We start from the raw sequence: 22,979 nt of genomic DNA on the forward strand, positions 1-22,979 counted from the left end.
TAGCTGTGTAGGTTTATTCCTAGGCAAAATCAACAATTTTCATTCTGGTACTTAAATAACGACAAGAAAGCAGCAATGTTCTGTATAGTTGCTCCTTAACCATGTAAACTGATACTTCTAATAACTTCCTATATTACTCTGAACAGTTAAGAGTCATGCAGAAATGCTGTGTAACCTAATGAAGTAGACCTGCCTTTCATTTAGAGGGTATTGTAATTTCATTTGTGCTAGGCTTCATTGATTACAGAAATGAACAATATTGTATCCATACTGTTGAAGAGCCTAATCTTCTTTGATCTTATCAGTCAACTAAGTGTATGGGGTTTGTGTGGCCAGGCTTTGGGTAGTGGGCGGGCTACAGACACTTCTCCGAGAAGCTGCCACAAGTGTCCACCATGTCCAAGAGAGCCAATGCCAGCTGTGTCCAGGATGGACCTGTCAAGTCTGCCTAGGCCAAGCCAGTCAGTGATGGTAGCAACAGCTGTGTAATAATATACCTATAAAGGAAAAAACCCCAAAAGAGTAATTGTACAGATGTGACCAGAGAGGAATGAGATTATTTGAAAGCAGCTCTGCAGACACTGAGGTCAGTAAAGCAGAAGGGGGAGGAGGTGCTCCAGCTGCTGAGATTCCCATGCAGGAATGAATGGTGAATGAATGGTGAATGAATGGTGATTCCCATGCAGGAATGAATGTGGTGCAGCCCATGGTGAGGTAGCTGTGCTCCAGAAGCCCATGGATGTTCACAGGGGAGCAGAGATCCACCTGCAGCCCATGGAGGAGACCATGCTGGAGCAGGTGGGTGCTTGAGAGAAAACTGTCTCCCCATGGGAATCTTGTACTGGAGCAGGTTCCTGGCAGGACCTGTGAGGAGAGGAGCCCCCACTGGAGCAGGTTTTACTCAGACTTGTGACCCTGAGGGGGACCCATGCTGGAGCAGCCTGTTCCTGAAGAACTGCATCCCATGGGAAAAGAGGGATTCATGCAGGAGCAGTTTGTGGAGAACGGTCTCCCATGGGAGGGACCCCACACTGGAAGAGGGGAAGGACTCCTTTCTCTGAGGAGGAAGCAGTGGCACAAACAATGTGATGAACAGACCATAACCCATATTTCTCATGTGCCTGCACTGCTTGTAGGAAGAAGACAGAGAATTAGGGGATGGGGGGGAAGTTGAGCCTGAGAAGGAGGGAAGGGCGGGGGGAAGGTATCTTTAAGAAATGTTTTACCTCTCCTTATCCTACTGATTTGGACTGGTAATACATTAAATTAATTTCCTCAAGTTGAGTCTGTTTTGCCACATCAGTGATCATTGAGGGATCTGTGCCCGTCCACATCTCAACTTACGAGCTTCCATTGCATTTTGTCTCCCCTGTCCAGCTGAGGAGGGAGGTGATAGAGTGGCTTTGGTGGGCACCTGGCACCCAGGCAGGGTCAAACTGTAAAACAGGCTTTGAACTATTATATTGAAGGACTCAAGACAGCAAACAATCATGAGTTTCAATCTCCTCACATCTACTTGCCGTACTCTCAAACCAGGGACAGGGCAGAGTCATCAAGGCGCCTTCACCCTGTTGTCTCCCTTGAAAGCCACACTCTCATAATGTTCATCAAACTTGAAAGTGTCAGGAAACTTAGATGTGATTTCTGGGAACCATATAAGCATGTATGCATGATACCAGGCAATAGGAGGTATATCACACATGCTTCACAAGTTTTTCGCCTATTTCTCTAATAAGGGAGACATTTGGAAACAATGCAAACATATGCACAAGCTTTCAGCCTATACACTTTTGCTTCTTCTAGCAAGATACTAAATGTCAGAAGGCCAAAGTGTGTGTAAAACCTGCTTATATTCTTCAGCAGTATTTCGTAGATAATTTTTATATAAAGATTCTTAACCAGTTAGGAAAGAACTGACATAGAAACAATACAGACAAGTATTTCAGATCGATTTTTGGCAAGGTAAGAGAGTAGTTCCCACCCCCTTTAAAGCTTTTGGATGCTGAACCTGACTGCAGGTAAATTACTGTTCAAGGAGGCAAATGGTAGGAATCTCTCTTAAATAACAGTCACACAGTAAAACTGTCGAAACAAGTATCTAATTCTAGAAGCTGCCAGAACAGAGCAGGCACAAATGAGAAGCAGCTGATACTCTACCTGTCTCAGAAATAGGGACATCCATGAAAGAAGGTGCCACTCTCAACTAGTAAAATATGCTCTAATTTCCGAGAGAAGAATGTGAAGTATCAGTGATGTCTGTGACTCCTTTGAAGAATTTTTGAGAAGAAACAGATTGTCCCTTAAGAATTCTTACAAAAGCCATGCACTTTCAATATGATTTACTGAAATTTGTTACAGAAAGACTGAAAAATAACAAGCACGTGTATTCTGACCACACACTCCATACACTCGGAAGAGGCAAAAAACCTCCAAAAGGTATAAATCAATTAGTGCAGTTTAAAAGTAACATTTAAAAAAAAAGGTGGGGGGGAAGGCAGAACAAGAGGGAATGAGAGAGAATGAGAGCACACACTGTATAAGGGCTTGCTATTAAGTCTGAATTTCAGCCTGCCAACTGAGGTGATGCTTATCAGAAATGCCATTTTAGCAGGAAAGTGGTAAGAGTAAGTGTAAGCTACATGATGATTTAGGTGTCAAACTAAGACTTTGGCAAAGATAAAAATACTGTAAAAAAACCTAGTGAGAATTTAAGTTCTTAACTGATGAAAATGTGTAATCAAATTCCCTAAAAATATCTAGATATAGTTGGATAAGAAAAAAAATTATTGAATCTCAAAAAGATTGGTGATATAAAGATACAAGAGTGAAAGCTACCTGTCTTGAGAATTTAAAAAAGTCATAAACAGATAAATTAGATAAGAAGAAGAAAAGTAAGATCTGAATGCCAACCTACTGGGTTTTTTTCCTTTATTTTTTTACAATGTGCTTTTTTGATTGGTTTTTATTGTTTTTTGGATCAACATTTACTATGCCAGCAGAAATAATTGTCTGTTTGGAGCCTGAATGTGAAGAATTATAATAGAATAAACACGGAACCTCCCGAAGGAACATGCACTAGAATGCAAAAGACTGCTGCTCTTAGGTATCAAACCACTAAGAGAAAAGGTTATTTCCAAAAGTTATTCTTCTGATACTTGAAGATGACAATGCAGATTAGTATGATTCTCTTAATGGAGGTACAGATCTGCAGGGTGAAGAAGCAAGGAAGTGAACTATATGTCACAAATCAGCATCACAGTGGTAAGAATGTGCCCAGAATAAATGTTTACAGTTGGCAGTCTGGCCTCATTTCATCAAAAGGTGCTTATAACAGACAGGAGGATTATTGTTCTGCACTAAGCTCAGCTTTCAAGTCGTACAATTGGCCTCAGCAGTCATTAAACAAACTGATGTTGATAATACAAGCAAGCAAGCAAGCACACAGTGTCCTATCAGGAGCCTAGGACCCCCTCTTCCAATGTAGCATAGAATACTGTGTAAACAGGAGTGATACACAGGAAAAAATGCAATGTGCATTTTTGGAGGGCAATCCACGTTTGAAGGCATCAGTACATCAAACAAATGTACCACTGATGGCACAGTATTTTGCAAGGAGGCAAGACGCTTAAGTCTAAAAAGTTATTCTCAGTCAGAAATAGGCAAAATGAAAAAGAAATAACATTTTTTTTTAACAGAAAGAACAGATCAGAAGGAAACTCCTGTTGTAAGAGTATAAGGTTAAACTAAGTAGAACACGAAAATCTGTAGCATTTAAAAAGTATTTAAAAACCATGCTGAATCTCTGAACCCTAGGAACTTAGACTTGCTACCAAGTAAGGAGGCACTAAGTGTTGGCTGAATTTCCTGACTTTTACCTAGATTGCACAGGTCCATAGAAATCCAGCAGGAACTGCTAGTTAAAACAATGTGTTTGAACTCACAATTCTAGAGAGTAACTGGCATCAAATGATCAAAATTTTAGCTGCTCAAGTTAAACAAACAATTAAACAATCATTTTCTTTTTTCCTCAAAACAAACAAAACCCAAGCCCTGACATATACAGTGAGGCAGCTGTACCGAGAAATAGGAATGTAAAATGAGCAAAACAGAATGCTACCACTCTACACTTTCTGAATAGGCATTACTAAGTCTTCATGCAGCTAAACAATGTTAAGCACACTCCTTCAGTATAATAAAAGGCTAAATAACAGCAGAAAATGACAAAATTTCACAGTCACAAAAAATAGACATACCTACAAAAAAGCAACCAGTATAGTTTGAGGATATATTATTTCTTAAAATTGAAGCTATTGACACTAACTGCCAAAGTTTCATCTTAAGGTGTCATGTCAATAAATGGGTCTCTTTAAGAAACACAATGAATGTGTTTCTTAAACCATGTTACCACAGTAAATCATCTATAATACCTCTAGTAAGAAGCAGCAAAATCCTCTTACCTCCTACATACAGCGGAGAATCAAAGTTCAGAGTGGATTGTTTGGACAAATTGGTAATTATCTTGGGGCTTCCTCCATCAATAGATAAAGACAGAATCTGATCCATAGCTAGCAGCTCCACAATGTGGAAATTGCCATCATTAATTGTTTCCACACTGCAAAATAAATGTTAATAATAAACAGTTGATGGTCAGGTTATAACAGTTTTTTACCTTCTTCCCCTTTAAGAGTCAATATAGTTTCAGATCAGAATTCCTCTAGGAGTGCATTCCCCTGAAATTTACATTTTAAGGAAAGACATGTACATATACCTAAAAGCCAATAGAATACAACATCCCTTCTTCTGGACTAATGATGACAGGACTGGAATACCTTTTCTATGAAGACAGGCTGAGGGAGTTGGGGCTGTTCAGCCTGGAGAAGAGAGTGCTCTGGGAAGACCTTATAGCAGGTTTTCAACATTGCAAGGGGGCTTGTAAGAAATATGGAGAGAGAATTTAAACCAGGCCCTGTAGTAAAAGCTTACAGCCCAACTGTTTTAAACTGAGAGAGGGTAGATATAGACAAGATATAATCTATTAAGAAAAAGAAGTGACATAACGAAAAAATTCTTTAATATGGTTAATATGAAACACTGGGACGGGTTGCCAGTGGAAGCTGTCCCTGCCCATAACAAAGAAGATGGAACTAGGTGATTGTTTAAGGGCCTTTCCAACCTAAACCATTATGTGATTCTAATGTTACTCAAAGATCATATTTGCATGCAAATCTGTGTGTATCCTACATTTTGCAGAGTATTGGGTTTACACATCTTGCAAGCATGAAAGCCTGAGTCAACTCCAGTGGTACATAAATCCATTTCATGGAATACGGAACCGAATCTAACTTTAGTCCTGCTAGACAAAATTATATCATTGGTCCAGACAGCTCCACTGACACTTGCAATAAAGTTATTTGTTATCTTTATTTGGCATGGTTACTTAAGTGTATTCTGCTTCTGGTTAATACAGTGAATATGAATGCTGTATTTTTTTTTTCATCTACAATTTTCTTCTGCTTACTAACAAGATATGAACTCACTAGTAGGAGAATGCCTGAAGGTTCTGTTCTCAAGGTGAAAATGCTTGCTTCAAGCATGGTGCTTACCCTGCCTAAGGACAAGCTTACTCATGCTGCTAGGCACAAAAAAGGGCTACCAGTGCTTATCAGCCTCAATATCTATGTAGCAAGTGCTTAAGTGCAGGAACTACTCTGTACTTGAACACAGCTTAAATACATTAGAGAAGGAAGAATACCTTTACTCAATTCTGAGACTGAATATATCATTGTACATGCATAACTTGTAGTCCATTTTCCACTGGAGAAATAGAGCTGATTATATGCATGGAAGGTGTGAGTTGTAGTCCGGAGACCAGACATTAAAAGCATTCCCATGAAAGCCTTTATTTGTTTCAGGGCACCATCAAATAAGTGAGCTTAATCCTTTGAAAAAAAGTTATTTAAATGAACCAATTGTATGATAGCCTGAAATGGACAGTCACACAGTCAATTAGCTCTTCTCATTGAGAAAGCAAGATAGCTGAAAGGGATTAAGTTCCTAAATCTCAAGGCAAAAATCAAGCAAATTACCTTAAAACATCCTTAGTGATGCTTTAATTAACCTAACTGCTTTTGTCCTGGAACAGATCAGCAGCACACTTGGTCATTCACAGCTGTGACACATTAAATAGCTTTGTAGCCATTTATTACCAACTCTGTGAACAGCCTTTGCTCACTGTGGATCAAAGATCTGCATGGTAGCATGCATGCTTTACATAAACCCAGCTCTATTTGAGAGTGCAAACACATGACAGAGCAGACACTGGCACAATAAACACTTTATGGGAGCTGCCAGGAGGGGGACTGCCAGTTTCCATAGGGGCAAAGGAAATGGTCAGGGTTTATCATTCCTAAAGAGAAAGACTTATTCAAGGTATCAAGAGGTTTGTTTGATCTGATCAAGCAATATAAAAGATGCTATAATAAAGTTACTTAACGTATTACAATGAATCCAGGCCAAAAAAAAAAAGTGCTAAAAATCAAAGTGCATATAACTTCTTGACTTCAGGAAGCAAGAAACTCTGATGTAATGTTCTTGTTTCAAGGAAACTTATTTTACAACTTCTAAACATTCACTCAATAGTATTTAGAAAAATAAGAGCGACACAAAAAAAATGCATTTTTAGAGCAAGGGGTCATTCCAGGGATATACAAACCATAATGCGTAAAGGGAATGTGTCTCTGATAAGAGTGATTATTAAAAGCCTCTGGTTTAAACTGTTTCACTGGTAAAAATTTACTGCAGAAAGAGAAGCCCTCCTAGGTAAGGGTGGCTTAAATTGAAGAGGAAATAAACTCAAGGCATATCTGCAGTATTTCCTGCCAATGCACTTACATTACTTCTTGCCCATTTCCCATTGGAGATATGAGAGCTGAATGCATAGATCGTAATGAAAAGCTGTAAGAAGAACTGATTTAAGGCTTCTGGTACTCTGTAGAAGAATAATGATCTGGTAATAAATAGTCCCATATTTCCAATAAATATATGATGACAACTAGTTTACGGAATGAAAATATTTTTTTTATGTAAAAAACAGTTAACGTTTAAAAATGGATGCCCAGACAGAATAAAACACAAGTGGATCCAATTTTTCCAAATAACCATCTCCAATGAATGGATATTATTTACTGGTCTTGGCAGTGCCATCATTTCATTTCTTGGATTGACTGTTGACTGCTTTTGGGATGATGGCTCTTCCTGCAGTCAGTTCCCATGAACTGGGAGCACAGGAGGGAAGCAAAAGGGAGGGACTGAAGGAAGGACTGGAAACATTCCAGGAGACAGCTTTAATAGGTAACAAAAGTACAGAAAGACAACATGCAATGAATGGATAAAAAAAAGGTAAGGCCTCAAAAAGGGCAGGAGATATCACAAAGATTCTGGGAGGGTAAAACAGAAATAACTGGAAATAAGGAAGGGATTTGAGTAAAATGTGTAAAAGATTCTGTGCTACAACATACTCCTTGAAATTAAACAGTACACAATTTGTAGAGCTATCACTAGATGCACATATATACCTATGCACAAATGTGGAAATGTATATATGGCTTCCAAAATAGAATGATGAAACCACAGACTCATTCAGGTTGGAAAAGACCTCTGAGATCATCAAATCCAGCAACTAAACCAGCACTGCCAGTCCACCACCAAACAATGTCCCTAAGTGCCACATCTACACTTCTGTTAAATACCCCCATGAATGGTGACTACACCACTTCCCTGGGCAGTTGTTCCAAGGCTTGACAACCATTTATGTGATGAATTTTTTCCTAATATTCAATCCAAGCCTCTCGTGGTGCAACTTGAGGCTTTTTCCTCTTATCCTATTGCTTGTTATTTGTGAGCAGAGTCTGACCCTCACCTGGCTACAATCTTCTTTTAGACTTTTGTAGAAAGAGATGAGGTATGCCCTCAGCCTTGCCTCAACAGCAGAAGACTTCACTACAGTTGGACTATCACATGATAGCTTTCAAATATCTCAGAAACTCACCATCATACACATCAGAAATGAAACGGAGGTTAATAACAGTAACAGAAACAAAACTAACACTAAAAGCGTGCATCTGCTTCACTAAACAACTGTCACTCTGTAACATGTCACTACATTTCCTGTCCCTTTCTTCACTACACTTGCATTCTTCATTTGTCACATAATTCAAAAGAAACAATCAACAATGTAGGGGCGATGCTTCTTATTGTTTTGTAACAGCAACCTAATTGGGAATTTTTGTTAATTGGTCACTTCGTTATTAACTCCCTCCATGTTTATGTTTTTTGGTTTTTTTTCCTTTGTGAGCATTGTTTTTCAATCATTCTAGATTTATCTTTATAGATAACTATAATGGACAAGGGTGAATTACCAGTATTTATTATATTTCAATAATGCCCATAAGCTTTCTAAAGGGAAAGCTTAAATAGAAAGCTTAAATTTATGGGAAGGAAATATATATTTTGAAAGAGAAGAAGTATCCTAAATAGATTATAGAAATGGGAGCCAAAATAACTTGGAAGTACATATGACCCTCATTCCTATTGCTTCTTATCCTCAGACAGATGTACCTATTGAAATAAAAATCAACAAAAATAATTGAACTCCTGAAAAAAGAATCTAAATTTCTTGTGTAGCCCCAACCCAGACAGCAAAGAAAAATAACATTATTTTGAACAGGAGTATAGTAATTTATAAAAATCGTTTGTTTTCACTGGAATGTCCCTAATAGGATGCAGAACAGTGTCACTGTTACAAACCCTAGAAAGCAAATATACCTATATATAATTTTACAATAAAAGATGTAAAAAGAATGAAAAGAACATTCAAGGAAAACTGATTTCATACTTCCCTTTTACTTCTGAAAGTAATATTAGCACCAAGAGGGCAGTCAAGGCCAGGAAGTGATGCCTCTTGTCTTTCTGCTCACTTTTGCAATGACTGTTTGCTAATTCCTGTGAAGTTATACAATACCTCACAAAAAATTCAGGTGGTAATTTTTCAGAGAGACAGAGAAATATGATTTGAAAAAAACCCTCAAAAATTATGCTACACAAGCAGCTGTAGATTCTTTCTCTTAATGACTTTGGAAGCAAAAGCCATTTCTTTTTCATAGGTAGTGCTTTTTTTCAGAATCAAGTTTTTGCTTTCTCTTCACTTGCCAGGGAAAAATCCCACATTATATGACTGCCTAACAGAGAAAAGAAGAGAAGCTTCTATTTAATTTCTGCTTAAACAGTGTAGTTTTTCATTTTACTCAGCACACTAGGAAATTATTTGGCAGTTACAACTAAGAAAAAACTCCACTGCTACATGTCAGCTTTACAAATGTATAAATATTCTGCTGAAAGCTAACTCTTATTCTGTTTTAATGCATCAAATATATTATTTATCTGACATATCTGCATTAGAGTTACTTGCCAACCAAATCACGTCTTTTGGCAAGAAGTTTTAAGTGTCTGACAACACATTAATTTGCATATATTTCTTTTAATCATGTATTAAAAAAATGTGACTTTGATATAAGTAATGAATGTAGGTTTTGTTTCAGTTACAAATGTGTTTCATCCAGGTTCACCTGTAAATAGCAGAGGCTGGATATGATCCTGTGTCATAGCTGACCCTCACTCTACCCCGGTACAGTTCCACTGCTATATGATCTTTATCGCCTTTGTACAGCAGGATCCCACTGTCTTCATCTGTGGCAATCTAGTTAAAAGATAGAAATATTTTGAAACCACAAAAATTAGGTATTTAAAAAAAATAAGGTATTAAGTGAATCTCTGAATTTACTGCCATAGTCTGGTACTTCAGTATAAAATCCTTTTTTGAAGGACAACCTGACAAAACTCTTTCTCTTCCTATCAATAAGCCCATCTACATCAATGTGAATATAGAGTTATTGCATTAACTCTTCTAGATTTTTAGCTCAAACTATGAAAAGCTCTTTAAGTGAGCCAATGACAACTTTGGGTCATTTTCCACATCATGAAAAGTCATTTACTCTCTTTTCCAGAAAAGAGAATCTACAACACAAGCAAGCTTACCTGTAGAGTGATATTGGTTTGGGGGCGTATCTTAGCTGAAGGGATTTGCAGATATGACTCTTTGTTGACAAAGTTTATACTAATCAGCTTTTCACATTTCTCACCCTGGTAGCCTGATAAACACTGACAGATTGGTTCACTTTCTTTTATGATACACTGGGCCCCATTTTGACATTCATAATTATCACAAGGGCTGGTGCGAGGCAGAACCATTGGCGGTGAAAACTCACAAAACAAGCCACTAAATGAAAACAGAAAACAATCAGTATTTCCAAGAAAAAACAACTGTGACAGAAGACATCCATGTTTGTGCTGCCTTCTGATCTTTCTCACCTGTACCCTTCTGGGCAAATGCACGTGTATCCATTAACTGCATCAGTGCACTGCGCTCCGTTTTTACACTTGTTGTCCTGGCAGTCGTCAAAGTCAATATCACAATGCTCACCTACGTATCCAGGTGTGCAATCACATCTGTAAAACATCAAAGCAAACTGGATAGCACAGTGCCTTTTAATGACCCAGTATGATTATAACAAAGTTAAAGAACTACTGTATTGTTTAAAAATCAATGGAAAAAAGGCATTACTAATACTTTGTGCACAGACTTTATAGCTTCATCATACTTAGAGGGGGAATTTACACATGTCATGAATATACGTTTGCTAATTAAAATGTTTGCACACCTGCTGTTATATTGAAGAATTGTGTGCAAATCTAGAGAGCCCTAATGAACAATTTAGGCAGTTTTTAGAATTTATGAGAGACACAGAATGTTACAGGATGTTATTCATGGCTGCAAACACTAAACATAACCAATATGCTTGGCTGGTGAAACCAAGACAAAGAATCTGAAGCTTGTACTGATGGTTGTTCTCTTTGTCAACTGAACAGCTATGAACAGACCAATGGTCCGTTTATGCAGTTTAAAGGTTATGCATAATTTTTTTGCTCCTAAGGTTCCACCAGTCTGATTTATTAAAAATAGCTCCATGGTTGGTGAACTAACAGAAGTCTCAAAACCAATCATCTGTCCTCCCTGAAGCCCCACTGGTCTAGAAACAGCCCATCCTCAAGAGAGTATGCAATGATCTTTGTTAGTTTGTTTGGGTTTTTTTTTCCCATGTGAAACTCTCATTGCTAATGCTAGTGGCATTCCTCCAGGGAATTCTCATGTATAGGACTGTGCAAATGCTCAGAACTCTGTCCAAAATTAATGGAAAGTATTACAAATCCATGAATCCATATAATATTTTTTTTAAAATTATGATGTCTTTAATTGATTTCATTAGATCTTGTGATTCCCTCATCATTTATTTTATTACCTAAAATTTTCTCTAAGCTGGCTAGAGTGATTTTAAATGGCCATGTAAGTATAAATTTAGCACTTCAATCAAATATGTTTCATTTTTTATTCAACAACAGGTATGAACAAGACAAGGGAAAAAGAATATAAAGCAATCTATCAGAAGTCTGACTGAGATACATTCTGAAGTATACTGCATGTGCTATTTTCTGATTTAAAAGTAACAGGAAAGATTAATGAACTGGACAGTAGAGTAAAAGATACTAAACTAGGTTTATTGAAGTGACATGAAAAAACAAACATAATGCACTACAACAGAAACGAAACCATTTTTCTATTTTCCAGTTGTAAACTATCAACTTAATTTCACATTCAACTGAATATTTAATATTTTTATGCCATATTTTAAATAAAATGTCATTTTATAAGTAGTGGGAATGACAATCTGATTTTAGCACAAAAGCATGCTGTGCATAAAACAGGCACTTGTGGGAACAATTTAGATCTGCAGGTTTCCCGTATTTATTAACCTAAAACCTATTAAAACAATTTTAAATTGTGCATACTAATTAATCATGATAAAGATATGGTGTAATTAAAGATTAGCTTTCCTGGGGAGAGACTTCTTTACTTTATACCTTTCAGCGTGCCTTCCTAAAAGCAATATAATTATTCCACTTCAATTAAATGCAATTATTTTCCTACTGCTCAGACTCCTATGAGGGTTTTGTATAGATGATCATAAAGACTACCCTTTGTTTCTATTTAAAATCTGGTTGGAATTAGACCTTTTAAAGATCAGACAAATTCAGTAAAACATACTTAAGATAGTAATGCAGCTTTACATTAAAATAATGGTCTGTTCTGCCATAAGGTTTAATAATAATCAAAATTAGTACTTTGAGAATAGAATTGGCTTCCACTTAAACAGAAGGAAAGGAAGCTAAGCAGGGCAGAAAAATACAAACTTCAATTCAGTCAGACTCTAATAACATTTCAGACTTACTTGTATCCTTTGGGTGTCAAGATACATTTTGAATCATGCTGGCAAGGATTCAGGTTTTGGGCACAGAAATCTAATTTCTCCTCACAGAGTTCACCTGAAATACAATGTATGTTGTCAATTCAGTGAAAATATCACAGTGACCTGAAAACAGCAATGAATGGAATTTTAAAAGCAATGGCTAAAAACTCCTTTGCTAACTTTACATAGCAATAAATACCTTTATGGTAAGCATTAATACATAAATAAATGATAATACAGAAATAACAAAAATAAATAATAATATGCCTGGTAACTCATTCATAAACAGTATCAAGTACAACTTCATCTATACATGGATAGAAATAGTAATTTTGTAAATATTTTTCTTTTACAATATTTATCTAGTTCTGCTATATATCAACACTAGTGATTTTTACTAGAACAAAAAAACCATCAATATGCTTGTCTTTTACTTATTTCTAAGCACATAACACACAGATATATCCAGATTTGCTCTATCACTATAAGTAGTCTATTACCTGAAAAAAACCTGTTAATATCACTGCATGTCAATACAATTCCAATTATCCAAAAATGAAAACTTGTTTTCTACTTTTCCTTAAATATGACTCTCCATTTTTTGCATTTGTTAATGTATCATAATTATCTATAATCTGTTCTGTGAAAAGAAAAGAAAAAAAATCTATGTAAAATGTCTATCCTTCCCTGCTGACAGAGGCAGTGGCTCTAATTTCCAAAATGGGCTTATAACGCAAAAAGTATTTTAATATGGTTTAAATTTCTTTTATTTGCAACTTTATGAAAAGGAAACACAGGTTTGTAAACAGATCAACACTACCTTGTTCCCTAACAAACTTATCAGATGATACCAAGGATTGTGCACTTGCTAAGCTTGTAATCACTGTTTTTTAAGGTAGGTATTCTTATTCCAACATCCACATGGAGAATATATGTGTAATAAACAGGTATAAACCCTGTGCCTGCTGAATTCAGGAACTGACAGGTCCATCAGACTCTGGAACTATGGAAGGAGTAGGATTGTCCCTGTCCTTTATTCCCTTTCAGTAATAAAACATGAGCTGGCACGCTATGAGAAGTATAACTGTACATTACAATGACAATGACAAACAAAACAGCAGAAGAAAGGAGTGAATGATCAGACATTTTCACTGCCCAAACCGAACTTGCCTTCAAAGAGGCGGTATTTGGTATCCCTCAGTTTTACTGAGCTAAGCAGGGCAGTGGCTTGCAGTGCAGAGGACAAATAAACAAAAAAAGAGCTGAGGAACAGTCTGTATTAAAGCAAGGATGGAGAAAAAGTTAAAACTGAAGCTGGAGCAAAGACAGTTATGCCAGTTAAAAACACAACTGAAAAATGTATACTAAGTGCAATAAGACACGGGACCTCCACATCTTCAAAAATGAGAGGACATGCCAAAAAACAGCTAGACAAGTATTTTGCAGACATTCAAAAGATCCAGACTGGTTCTACACAAAGATTTTAAAAAGAAAGGTAAATAAGTAAATAAATAAATAAATGCCACATTCCCAATTTGCAAGTAGTGTGTTTTCTCTAGAAAACAAAGGTTTGCAAGGGTTTAAGATAACATAAGAAAATAGCCCTCATGAACAGGTCACTTAATAGCCTCAGGAAAACTGTCAGTAACAACATGACTTTGTCAATATATGTAGGAAATTGAATGGAGATCAAATGCAGGCCACTGAAGATGACAAATACAAAGGATTATAATTCTACCCTCAAAGCCTTTTCAAGCTCTCAACAGAATTATTAGTCTGGAAATGTGCAACTGTTATGACTAGGTCAGTGCACAAAGAATCCTGAAATACCAGGGATTGTTTGCATCCCACGATATATTAAACAAAACCCAGATCCCTTTCCCTTTTCAAAGGGCTTTGTTCAAACAAACTCATATATATATATATAGGTCTTCAATGCTATTCTTCACATAGCATTGTGTCAATCTGCAGAACTTGTAATAGCTGAAATCTGTTCAAAGAGCAGCAGTGTTTAAGAGTGAGATGTAAGTATGGGAACAGTGAGTTCAGATTTTAAGGATCATGGGAGTAGAATAAGCAAAAATTACCGTTGTTTTAACCCAGTTTTTGCACATTCCCATAGTTAGACAAAAACCTATAAAATATCTTATTATTGCATATATTGTATATTAAATTACATGCAGAACTGACAAATACATGACACCCCAACTACAAGTAATAAAAAAATGTGGTTGTACAGTACTAACTTGTATAAAAGCACCTCTAAATATTCCCAAGATTATTAAATCAGACAGCATATCAGAGAGTTTCTGAAAGTGACACACTGAGCCTATCTGCCAATCAGGGCTGGATCTTGCTGTCTCTTATACATTCACAGCAATGGTTCAGTGAAAAGAAGACCAAACTACCCAGAAAACGGCAATTTAGGAGTGGCAAAATAGGAACAAGCATTCTTACCATTCCTGTCAAATTTATTAAACTGATTTTGCTACAGGAAATTGATTTGGCTTAGCTTATCATTGGCACACATTTCTGAAATAACTTGAGTGGCAAATAGTTTTACTCAATGCTGTCTAAGCCTGTACATTTTTGTAAATCCTCCCCCAGGTAAAATGCAGGATTAAAATAAAATACAGGATTTCTTAGAGTACACTGCATTTTAGTATTCATAGGTTGCCGGCCCTAATATCTTCAGAACTATACTGAAAGCTGCATCACCTCATGAGGAGTGCTCAGGGGCACTTGAAATCTCCTTATTTCCCACTCTTGGCTGTGAATCCTACATAATGATTGGGCATTTAAGTTTTAACCAGCTTTACCATTTTGAAAAATGTCCACTTCAAATTATAAAATCAATGTTACACTACCAGGCATACTGCAGCCAAATGGCTTGCAAACATCATCAAACATCACCAGGCATTTTTGAGATTATGGTCAGAGTTTGATCTGAGCACTCTAGAAAAGCACATAGAAGCAGAACTTCTTGTGCTGTGACAGCAGAAAAGTAAGGAAACTTTTCCCTTGCATTTGCAAATTGTTTGCATGGTGAATCATATTTTTGGACCTGTAGTTAAACAGTCAGCAGCAAATAGGAAATAGGATGGTGGCCATGTAGCAGAAGACTCATGTAAAAAAATACTGTGACCATAAAAATTAGCCTTACTTACAGTACAACTTTTAGTTATTAAAAAAAGTAGCATTAATGACAGATTTGTACACAGGATCAGTAAAGAAAAAATCAAGATGGAATCCAAATATGTACATCAGATACTCAATTTCTGAATGAAGATGTAAAAACCAGAACAACAAGGCAAAATAACCCAAATGCAAGGTCTTGTACAGCTAATAGTTAATAACTGCTAATAGTAATAAATGCTAATAGGGGTTTTTCTGAATGGAGCATTCTCATGGCCAAAATAAAACTGTTTCTGAAAAAAGATAATAAAAAGGGTATGTAAATTATGTAAAACAGTAAGTAAATTATGGGATATGGAATATGAACCACTGAAGAATATAGTTTTATGGTAAAGAAACCCCTCCTTCAACATACTGAACAACCACTGTGTTATTCAGAATTTAAATGAGACAAGTAGTAGTTTTAGTAGAATTTAAATAAGTAGTTAATTTTGTTGATATGAAAAGATAAGTGATGAAAGTGAAACACTCACTGGACAGAAAACCACAGATTTACCAAGTTAGGTTCCTTGGCTTTACTGGAAGGAAATCTTAGAGAGTTTCCTGATTTGAGAAACATAATACAATGTTTAAAGAGCATACTTCAAAATAATCAGAAAAGGTTGTGGAAAAAATCTCAATTCAAGGAAGCTTGACACCAATGTGTGAGGGCATTCTTTTATTCATCTAATAATACTGTAACTGAGGCTTCTGCAAGAACTTGGCTACATAATTCTGTTTTTAAAAGATGGGAACATTTCTGTATGTAGGAGAATAAGGAACAGACTACTTTGTTTAAAAATAAGTAGCGGATAATGTGTCAAAAAACCTGTGAAAAGCTTCCAAAGTTTAATTAGAACCAGCAATAACTCTTTTCACAAGACATCTGCCTTAATTAATCTAAGGAAGTCTGAATTCTGTTATGGAGTAGCATTGAAACCAGTACCAGTGGAATTATGAATGAACATGACCCTCCAAGCTCAAGAAAAATATTTACTGAGATTTTCCATAGTCTGATGTAGACTTAAACAGTCAGACAACGCTATGAAATACTGATGATATGTACTGATGCTACTTTATGTAGGTAACCAAAGCTTTATGTTTGCTAGATTCACAGATCAGTTTGTGGTGTGTTAATTCACTCTTATGACTTGGTAAGATTATAAATCACTAAAAACTTCATCATAGAATACCAGTTTTATCCCTCAAGGATAATCTGGAAAAAGCAGAAGAGACAAGATGTCCCAGCACCCTTTCCAGCTAATCCTAAAGGTGTCTGTTGGGGAATCCACCACTTTCCTGAGAAGATTATCCCAATGGCTCTGTGTCCTGATTGTAAAAATTTCCCCTCTTTTTTAATTCTAACTGACATCTCCCCAGAAGTACCTTGTACCCATCATTCCTCCTCTGTTTCATGTGACTCCTTGCAAAAAAGGGAGCCTCCATTCTCCTCGTAGCCACTCTTTTATATAGTGGAACAGGGTGATAAAGGTTCCCCAAGCCTTCTTTTCTCAATGTTGAATAGACCCTTAACTCTGGATTTTCCATTATGAGAATAATGAGTAACAAGGCAATGAGGTGAAAAAGGATTTATATCTTTGTTATTTTGAATAATTGGTCAATAAATTTAAAATAAAGCAATGCCAGCCACTACATTTCTGAATGAAGAGGACAGCTCTAACAAAAATGGACATGGGCTTCTTAATGTAATAGCACATTGCCAATTACAGGCTAGTTTATAAAGAAACAAGTTTAAAATGCCCCTTATTAGCAAAGTTGAGTTTGACATAAAAAAAAAAAAAAACAAAAAAGAAAAAAAAAAACCCCAAAAAACCCCCTCCAAAAAACTAGACAGTGAATCCAAAAGTGACAGTAGTCAGTTTTAATTATTAAAACCCAGGTTTTTCCTAGGTCATTCCCTCTTCTAAAGTCAAAATACCCAATACCTACCACAGGCTAGAACAGAAGGATTTTATGTGCGTGCTTATATATCCATTTCATCTTCTGAGTTTAGTTAAGATATACTGTGAGTCACATCTGCAGTGTTTATGTTTTATCAATTAGGTAACACTGTCTGACTCTGTGACTGGACCTCTCTATTTAATACTGTGACTCAAGCAGCCAATAGAGTGCAGCAGGGGGTGGAAAATGACAGTGCCATTTAACAAATTATATGCAGAAAACTGCCGCATTTTTATTAAGTCTTCAGTTTGATGTGCAGTACATAATATAAATTATTTCAGGTCTTAAGCTCATTATTCAGAAAATACAAATAAAAATATTGACTATATGAGGGACAAAATTTCTTAGAACTAACAAAAGTTCTCAGTGACAGTAGAATGCAGTTTATGATTATAAATCTGAACACTTTTTGGAATTTAATTTTAGAGTCAAATTGCTGGAGTGCTCCCATATTTCAGCATCACATAAATATTTTTAGCTATCTCCCATGCTTGTGGATTTCAGTATAAGATGGGGCTTAGTTTAATTTAGTTTAGTTTAACATTTCTATTTGTTTTATGTTCTCTGTTAACAGCAAAAAACCAGTAACTTTTAGGCAGGTAAGTTTTAAGACAAGGTAAACAGAAGGGTGGATCATAGACCAGAATGACTCAAGGCAATGACTAAACCAGAAGCAGGTAGCTCAGCTTGCCACAAGTATCATGTATATTTCCCCTTTATGCTAATACAGTAAAATTATTTCAATACTTGAGTTTTTAATATAGAATGGTAATTTAAAGTTTATTAAGCTAGACGAAATATTTTATGAGTGATAAAAAGCAGGAATAACAAATGCATCTCTTTATTCTAAGAATCTGTAATGCACAGCTCTTACAAGGAGGAGAATTATTATTTAATTTGATGGAATTATTGAACTTTTTATCAAGTTTGATATCACATGATTTGCATTTGATTACTTGCATGCTTAAATTTCAGGAAGGTACTTATCTGATTACCAAGTGAATTTAAAGTACTAATGTAACTCCTTTATTGCAGTGGCAAGAAGGTTGTGTCTAAGGCTTGCATAAACTGAGATAATTGCTTGAAATGATCCCTTTTTTCCTCCCTAATACTGTTACAATTCAAAAGATATCTTGCATGATAAAACTGACTGATTCTCCAGGCACCCTGTAGACTATCAATAACTTCCATGTTCAGCTGGCAAGCTAATATAAACACGTATCACATATATCTGCTTAGTCTTGGAGCCAAACTTAGTTCACATCCCCTGGATGTTTGATAATTTGTTTGTGAGGAGTCTGTTCTTTCTATAATCAGTCATTTTAATATGTTACAGTTCACATTTGACAATAAACAAGAAAAAAACCAGGCTATTTTTGCGGTCCAGATGAGTAGTAATAAAATGCAAACACAGCAACATGTCTAAATGGAAGACAGTTTAAGCATGGAAAACCTGTGGCAGGAATAATTTTCTGAAAATTTCTTATACTCTGCCTCAGTTACCGAGAAAATTTACATTATGAGTTTAAGTTGTAGGAATTATTCATCAGATATCTAAATTAATCAACATAGATGTTATTAAGCAACATAGATTATATAACTGCAGTCTTGCTCAACATGTTATTTCATGGATAATGAACACATTTTTATTACTATATATAATATTGCTTCAAAACCTGAAAATATATTTATCAAATTAATGGCAAGTATACCACAAAATTATTCATTTGCTTTTAAAACTAAATATGCAACTTTATAAATAGGCTGCCATTGATTATGTAGGTCTCAGATTGTATATATGATCAGATTGCAGAGAAGATGGTTTATCTCTGTTAGTGTGTGATAGGTAAGCAGAAACTTAAAAAAAATTAAAAATCTAACACCCAAAGTTAGTGTCATAAATCTCTTCAATATTACCTTTCTTCTACCATAGCCCCAGATTAATATGGTCATTTCAGTTTCTTAAAATATTTACAGCAAAAAAGAAGCCACAGAAATGAGGAGCAAGATGATTGCCATTTGATACTCCAGCATATTTTCTAGTAACACAATCTATTGAAAAGATTAAAGCAGAACAGTGCTGTAAGACAGAGAATACATTAGCATGAAACCACGGGATGGCTTTTAGGTGAGAACAATAAGGATTTCAGAACACAATAATGTAAGCTTTTTTCAGTCCTATATCAATGTCTGCACAAGTTTTTTAATACATCTGAAAAAAAGACATTGAATGAAGTATTAAAGTACTCCTGCACAGTGATCATCATCAACCTTCTGTCGACATGTATTCACAGCAACAGCCAAGTGCCTAATTTCAGGATTTGCAGTGAGCTTTCTAAGTTATATCTATGTACAATTTGGTCATTTGTAATAACTGAAATCCATGCACCTTTAAGAAAAGGAAAGCGAGAAACCAAGGTAAGTGAAAATAGGTTTAAAAGACAACTGACCTTTCTCCACTTCATTCAGATTAGCAGCTTGCAGTGACAAAGACAGAAGAGACAAGAGACTTTTTACATTGTAATACAACAGCATAGCACATTAAGCTAATGCACAACTATAGCAGCAGAGAGGTTGATATAGCAAACAAAGCAAGCTTCTCACCTCCAGCAGAACAAAACAAACAGAAAGGTAAGAAGTACATGCCACCAGTGGTGTAAGAGAGGTTTTACTTCTGGATTAGTTAGTTCTGTGATCTAATGACTGATGACAATGAGCAAGAGAAATGATTATCTGTAATCTACAGAATGTACATAAAATGACCTGAAGTTTACTAGACTGGCGTTAAAATAAAGGAGATGGTAACGTTAAGAGAATAGCAAGATTAAAGAGTGCAGGACATAGTGAGGTATTTTAAATGTTTTATTTCTCCAGGTTCCGTCAGAAACCCTGAATGTCTGTTGATTCCATTTGCTTACATTGTGTCACAGTTACAGTCTGGCATCTTAAGAAAGCTCATATTATAGTGCAAATACCATTCTTTGACTTTCCATCTGTAACTGTGGTGGTTGCTGTAAAACTTAACTGAGGCAGAGCAAAATAGATTCCTGATTCTTATGCAAAAACACAATAAGCTTTCTAAGTGCTTGTTTTTAAGACAACACAATATAGTTGAGAAGTGTTGATTTTCAAGGGATTGTTAGAAAAGTAAAAAAGAGACTGTTAGATTTTACACTGCAAAATTCTTTGCATTCATTTTGGATTCTGAAAAACCCTCCACATAAAAATAAGACTTTGTAGAAGAATTATTTACATTTCATACCAGCACGTTTCAGCTGATTTCTTCCTTCTACTGTGCTGCTGAAATGAAAAGCATATTTGCAGGTAATCATTCACCCAGGAAAATATTCTGGGATGTGAAATTCCATGTTGAGTAAGTATATGCTGTGACATGTTGAACAAGGACAAATGAGAGTATTGTCAAGCTAATTAAAAAGAGGACAGGACAAGCCTACAGTAATATTTTCCTAGTATATACACTGTGCCACTTATGGCTCAGGGACTTTCTGAGCTAGAGATCAATACCTCTGAATTTAAAAATCTTTGCCTATACTGAATATGAATATACAGCCTGTTTTCCTGATTGTTAAGCTACTTTTGACCAGCCAGTACATGAATTCATTTACTGAAAAATCCTTTCATAAAAAGCAGACATTAGAAATATGCATATCTGATTTTAACCTGTTAGAACAAATATCAAAATCCAAGTGTTTACAAAGTTCCCCATGAAAATTACTGTATACGTAGCTGTCACGGATTCTGTTATTTATCTTTCACCTCGGGTTAAAGGCCTGAGAAAAATATAAGTTCTACAAATTATTTGATACCTCATACACACTTGAGCCAACTGTACAATTACATTATATTCTGACCATTACCCTTTTGAGATCCTGCTGTGCCCAGACTGCTTTCAGCCTAATTCTTAATACTGAAGGTTATTTATTATGTAGGACCATAGATGACAGCTATGAGGACCCCTTGGATAACTCAATGTTTTACATTTTCACCTTATAACTAATTTCAAAAATCACTTCAGATCTCACGCACTGTGTCCTATTCTTAGATGCTTTGTATAATAGACAGTATATTGTAGAATTCTGTACTTTACTCTGTGTAATGGAAAACCTAAATTTTTGCTACAATTACTATAAAATGAGTTGAGGCTCTAGTGATGCATTTAAATCAAAAGCATCTTTTAAAAAAAAGTGCTGAGAAAAGTCTGATGAGCTATTGTAAATTCTCAACAGTTTTTAACTGGAGGCTTAAACTTACTGATTAGAAATAAATTGTTTTGATTTCTTTTAGAGCTGGTGAGAAGACTCTCACCTACTCACATGTCTTACTGACTTCAGTAGATATTATGAGCAGGCATTGTATCTATAAAACTCATTGTATGATTATGGTAAAATTATGCACAGATATGAAACAAACTAAAAAATGCATTGTCTTGTATTTTGACTAAAGAAGCACAACTGCAATGAAAACATTAAAAATTTCATCAATGTTTATTCTTTCCTTTTTTCTCTATCCATAGAGGTATATAGAGAAATGCTTCAATTTTTATTTCAACTGTAAATTAAAAATTTACATTTCATTTACAATACTCCAAAAATGCAACAGGCGCACTTAATCAAAGTTTTAGGCTAGAACATATAGACAATCCTTTGTATCCACTTTATGGATATTTAATAAAAAGAAGTCCTTCCCATGGCGTCCTGAGAATCCAACTACCAGACTGTAACAGTTAAAGGCACCCAAAGTAAGGTTGAAAATGTAGAAATGAGCAGCACAGGTAAAAACACCTGCAAAGCTGCAGAGGATGAATGCACTTGCAAGTGAACTATCTCCTATGTGACAGGTATATGAAACCTCTAAGCATGAAGCCACTGAAGAGCAATCCTGGATTGATGTGACTGTGCTTTGCATTCTTCCATCCTACACAAGAGAATACCTGATCCCATTCTTAAAGGAGATAGCAGCTGATCCCAGGGGAGCTGAACTTGACTCACATATACCTGAAATACTAACTGTAGGAGAACTGCTGTTTCTACTCACTGAGGCTGCTACCTGTTATTCCTTTCCAAGGCTTGAACTGACAATTGCACTCAGGCATTAAGGTATTGGTACTTGGCAAAACAGTATTTTTTCTTATGAGAAGATTATGTCTGTCCGCCCACATATGGATCATCCACATATTGTTAAATAGGTTTTTGGCTTTTGTATTGCTTTACATATTGTAGCTTATCCTGCACAGGGGAATTTCCACCAAAAATTTACTCAGAATAAGTACTGGAGGAATACCTCTATTAGATTTGAAGCTGTATTTCTTATATTTGTGTTTTAACATCTTCACTTGTTGTGCATTCCCAATATTTAAATAGTGACTTTAAAATTGAATACCCTAAAAGAGGGGAGCAATCCAAC

General features: G+C 35.8%; 1 protein-coding gene across 4 annotated transcripts in view; it reads right to left on the bottom strand.

Moving 5' to 3' along the window:
• Window positions 1-22,979, bottom strand: part of SLIT2 (slit guidance ligand 2) — a 258,466-nt gene that overhangs the window by 8,468 nt on the left and 227,019 nt on the right. For all 4 annotated transcript variants that reach the window (XM_041402669.1, XM_041402671.1, XM_041402672.1 and 1 more), the window contains 5 exons: window positions 12,402-12,495; window positions 10,426-10,563; window positions 10,093-10,333; window positions 9,624-9,754; window positions 4,458-4,612 (listed from right to left, as the gene is read on the bottom strand). In XM_041402669.1, coding sequence (XP_041258603.1) covers window positions 4,458-4,612; window positions 9,624-9,754; window positions 10,093-10,333; window positions 10,426-10,563; window positions 12,402-12,495 — 759 coding nt within the window. The remainder of the gene's footprint in view (window positions 1-4,457; window positions 4,613-9,623; window positions 9,755-10,092; window positions 10,334-10,425; window positions 10,564-12,401; window positions 12,496-22,979) is intronic.

The sequence above is a fragment of the Onychostruthus taczanowskii genome, unplaced genomic scaffold, assembly GCF_017590055.1.
Source record: "Onychostruthus taczanowskii isolate IOZ18803 unplaced genomic scaffold, ASM1759005v1 scaffold2, whole genome shotgun sequence".
NCBI lineage: Eukaryota > Metazoa > Chordata > Aves > Passeriformes > Passeridae > Onychostruthus > Onychostruthus taczanowskii.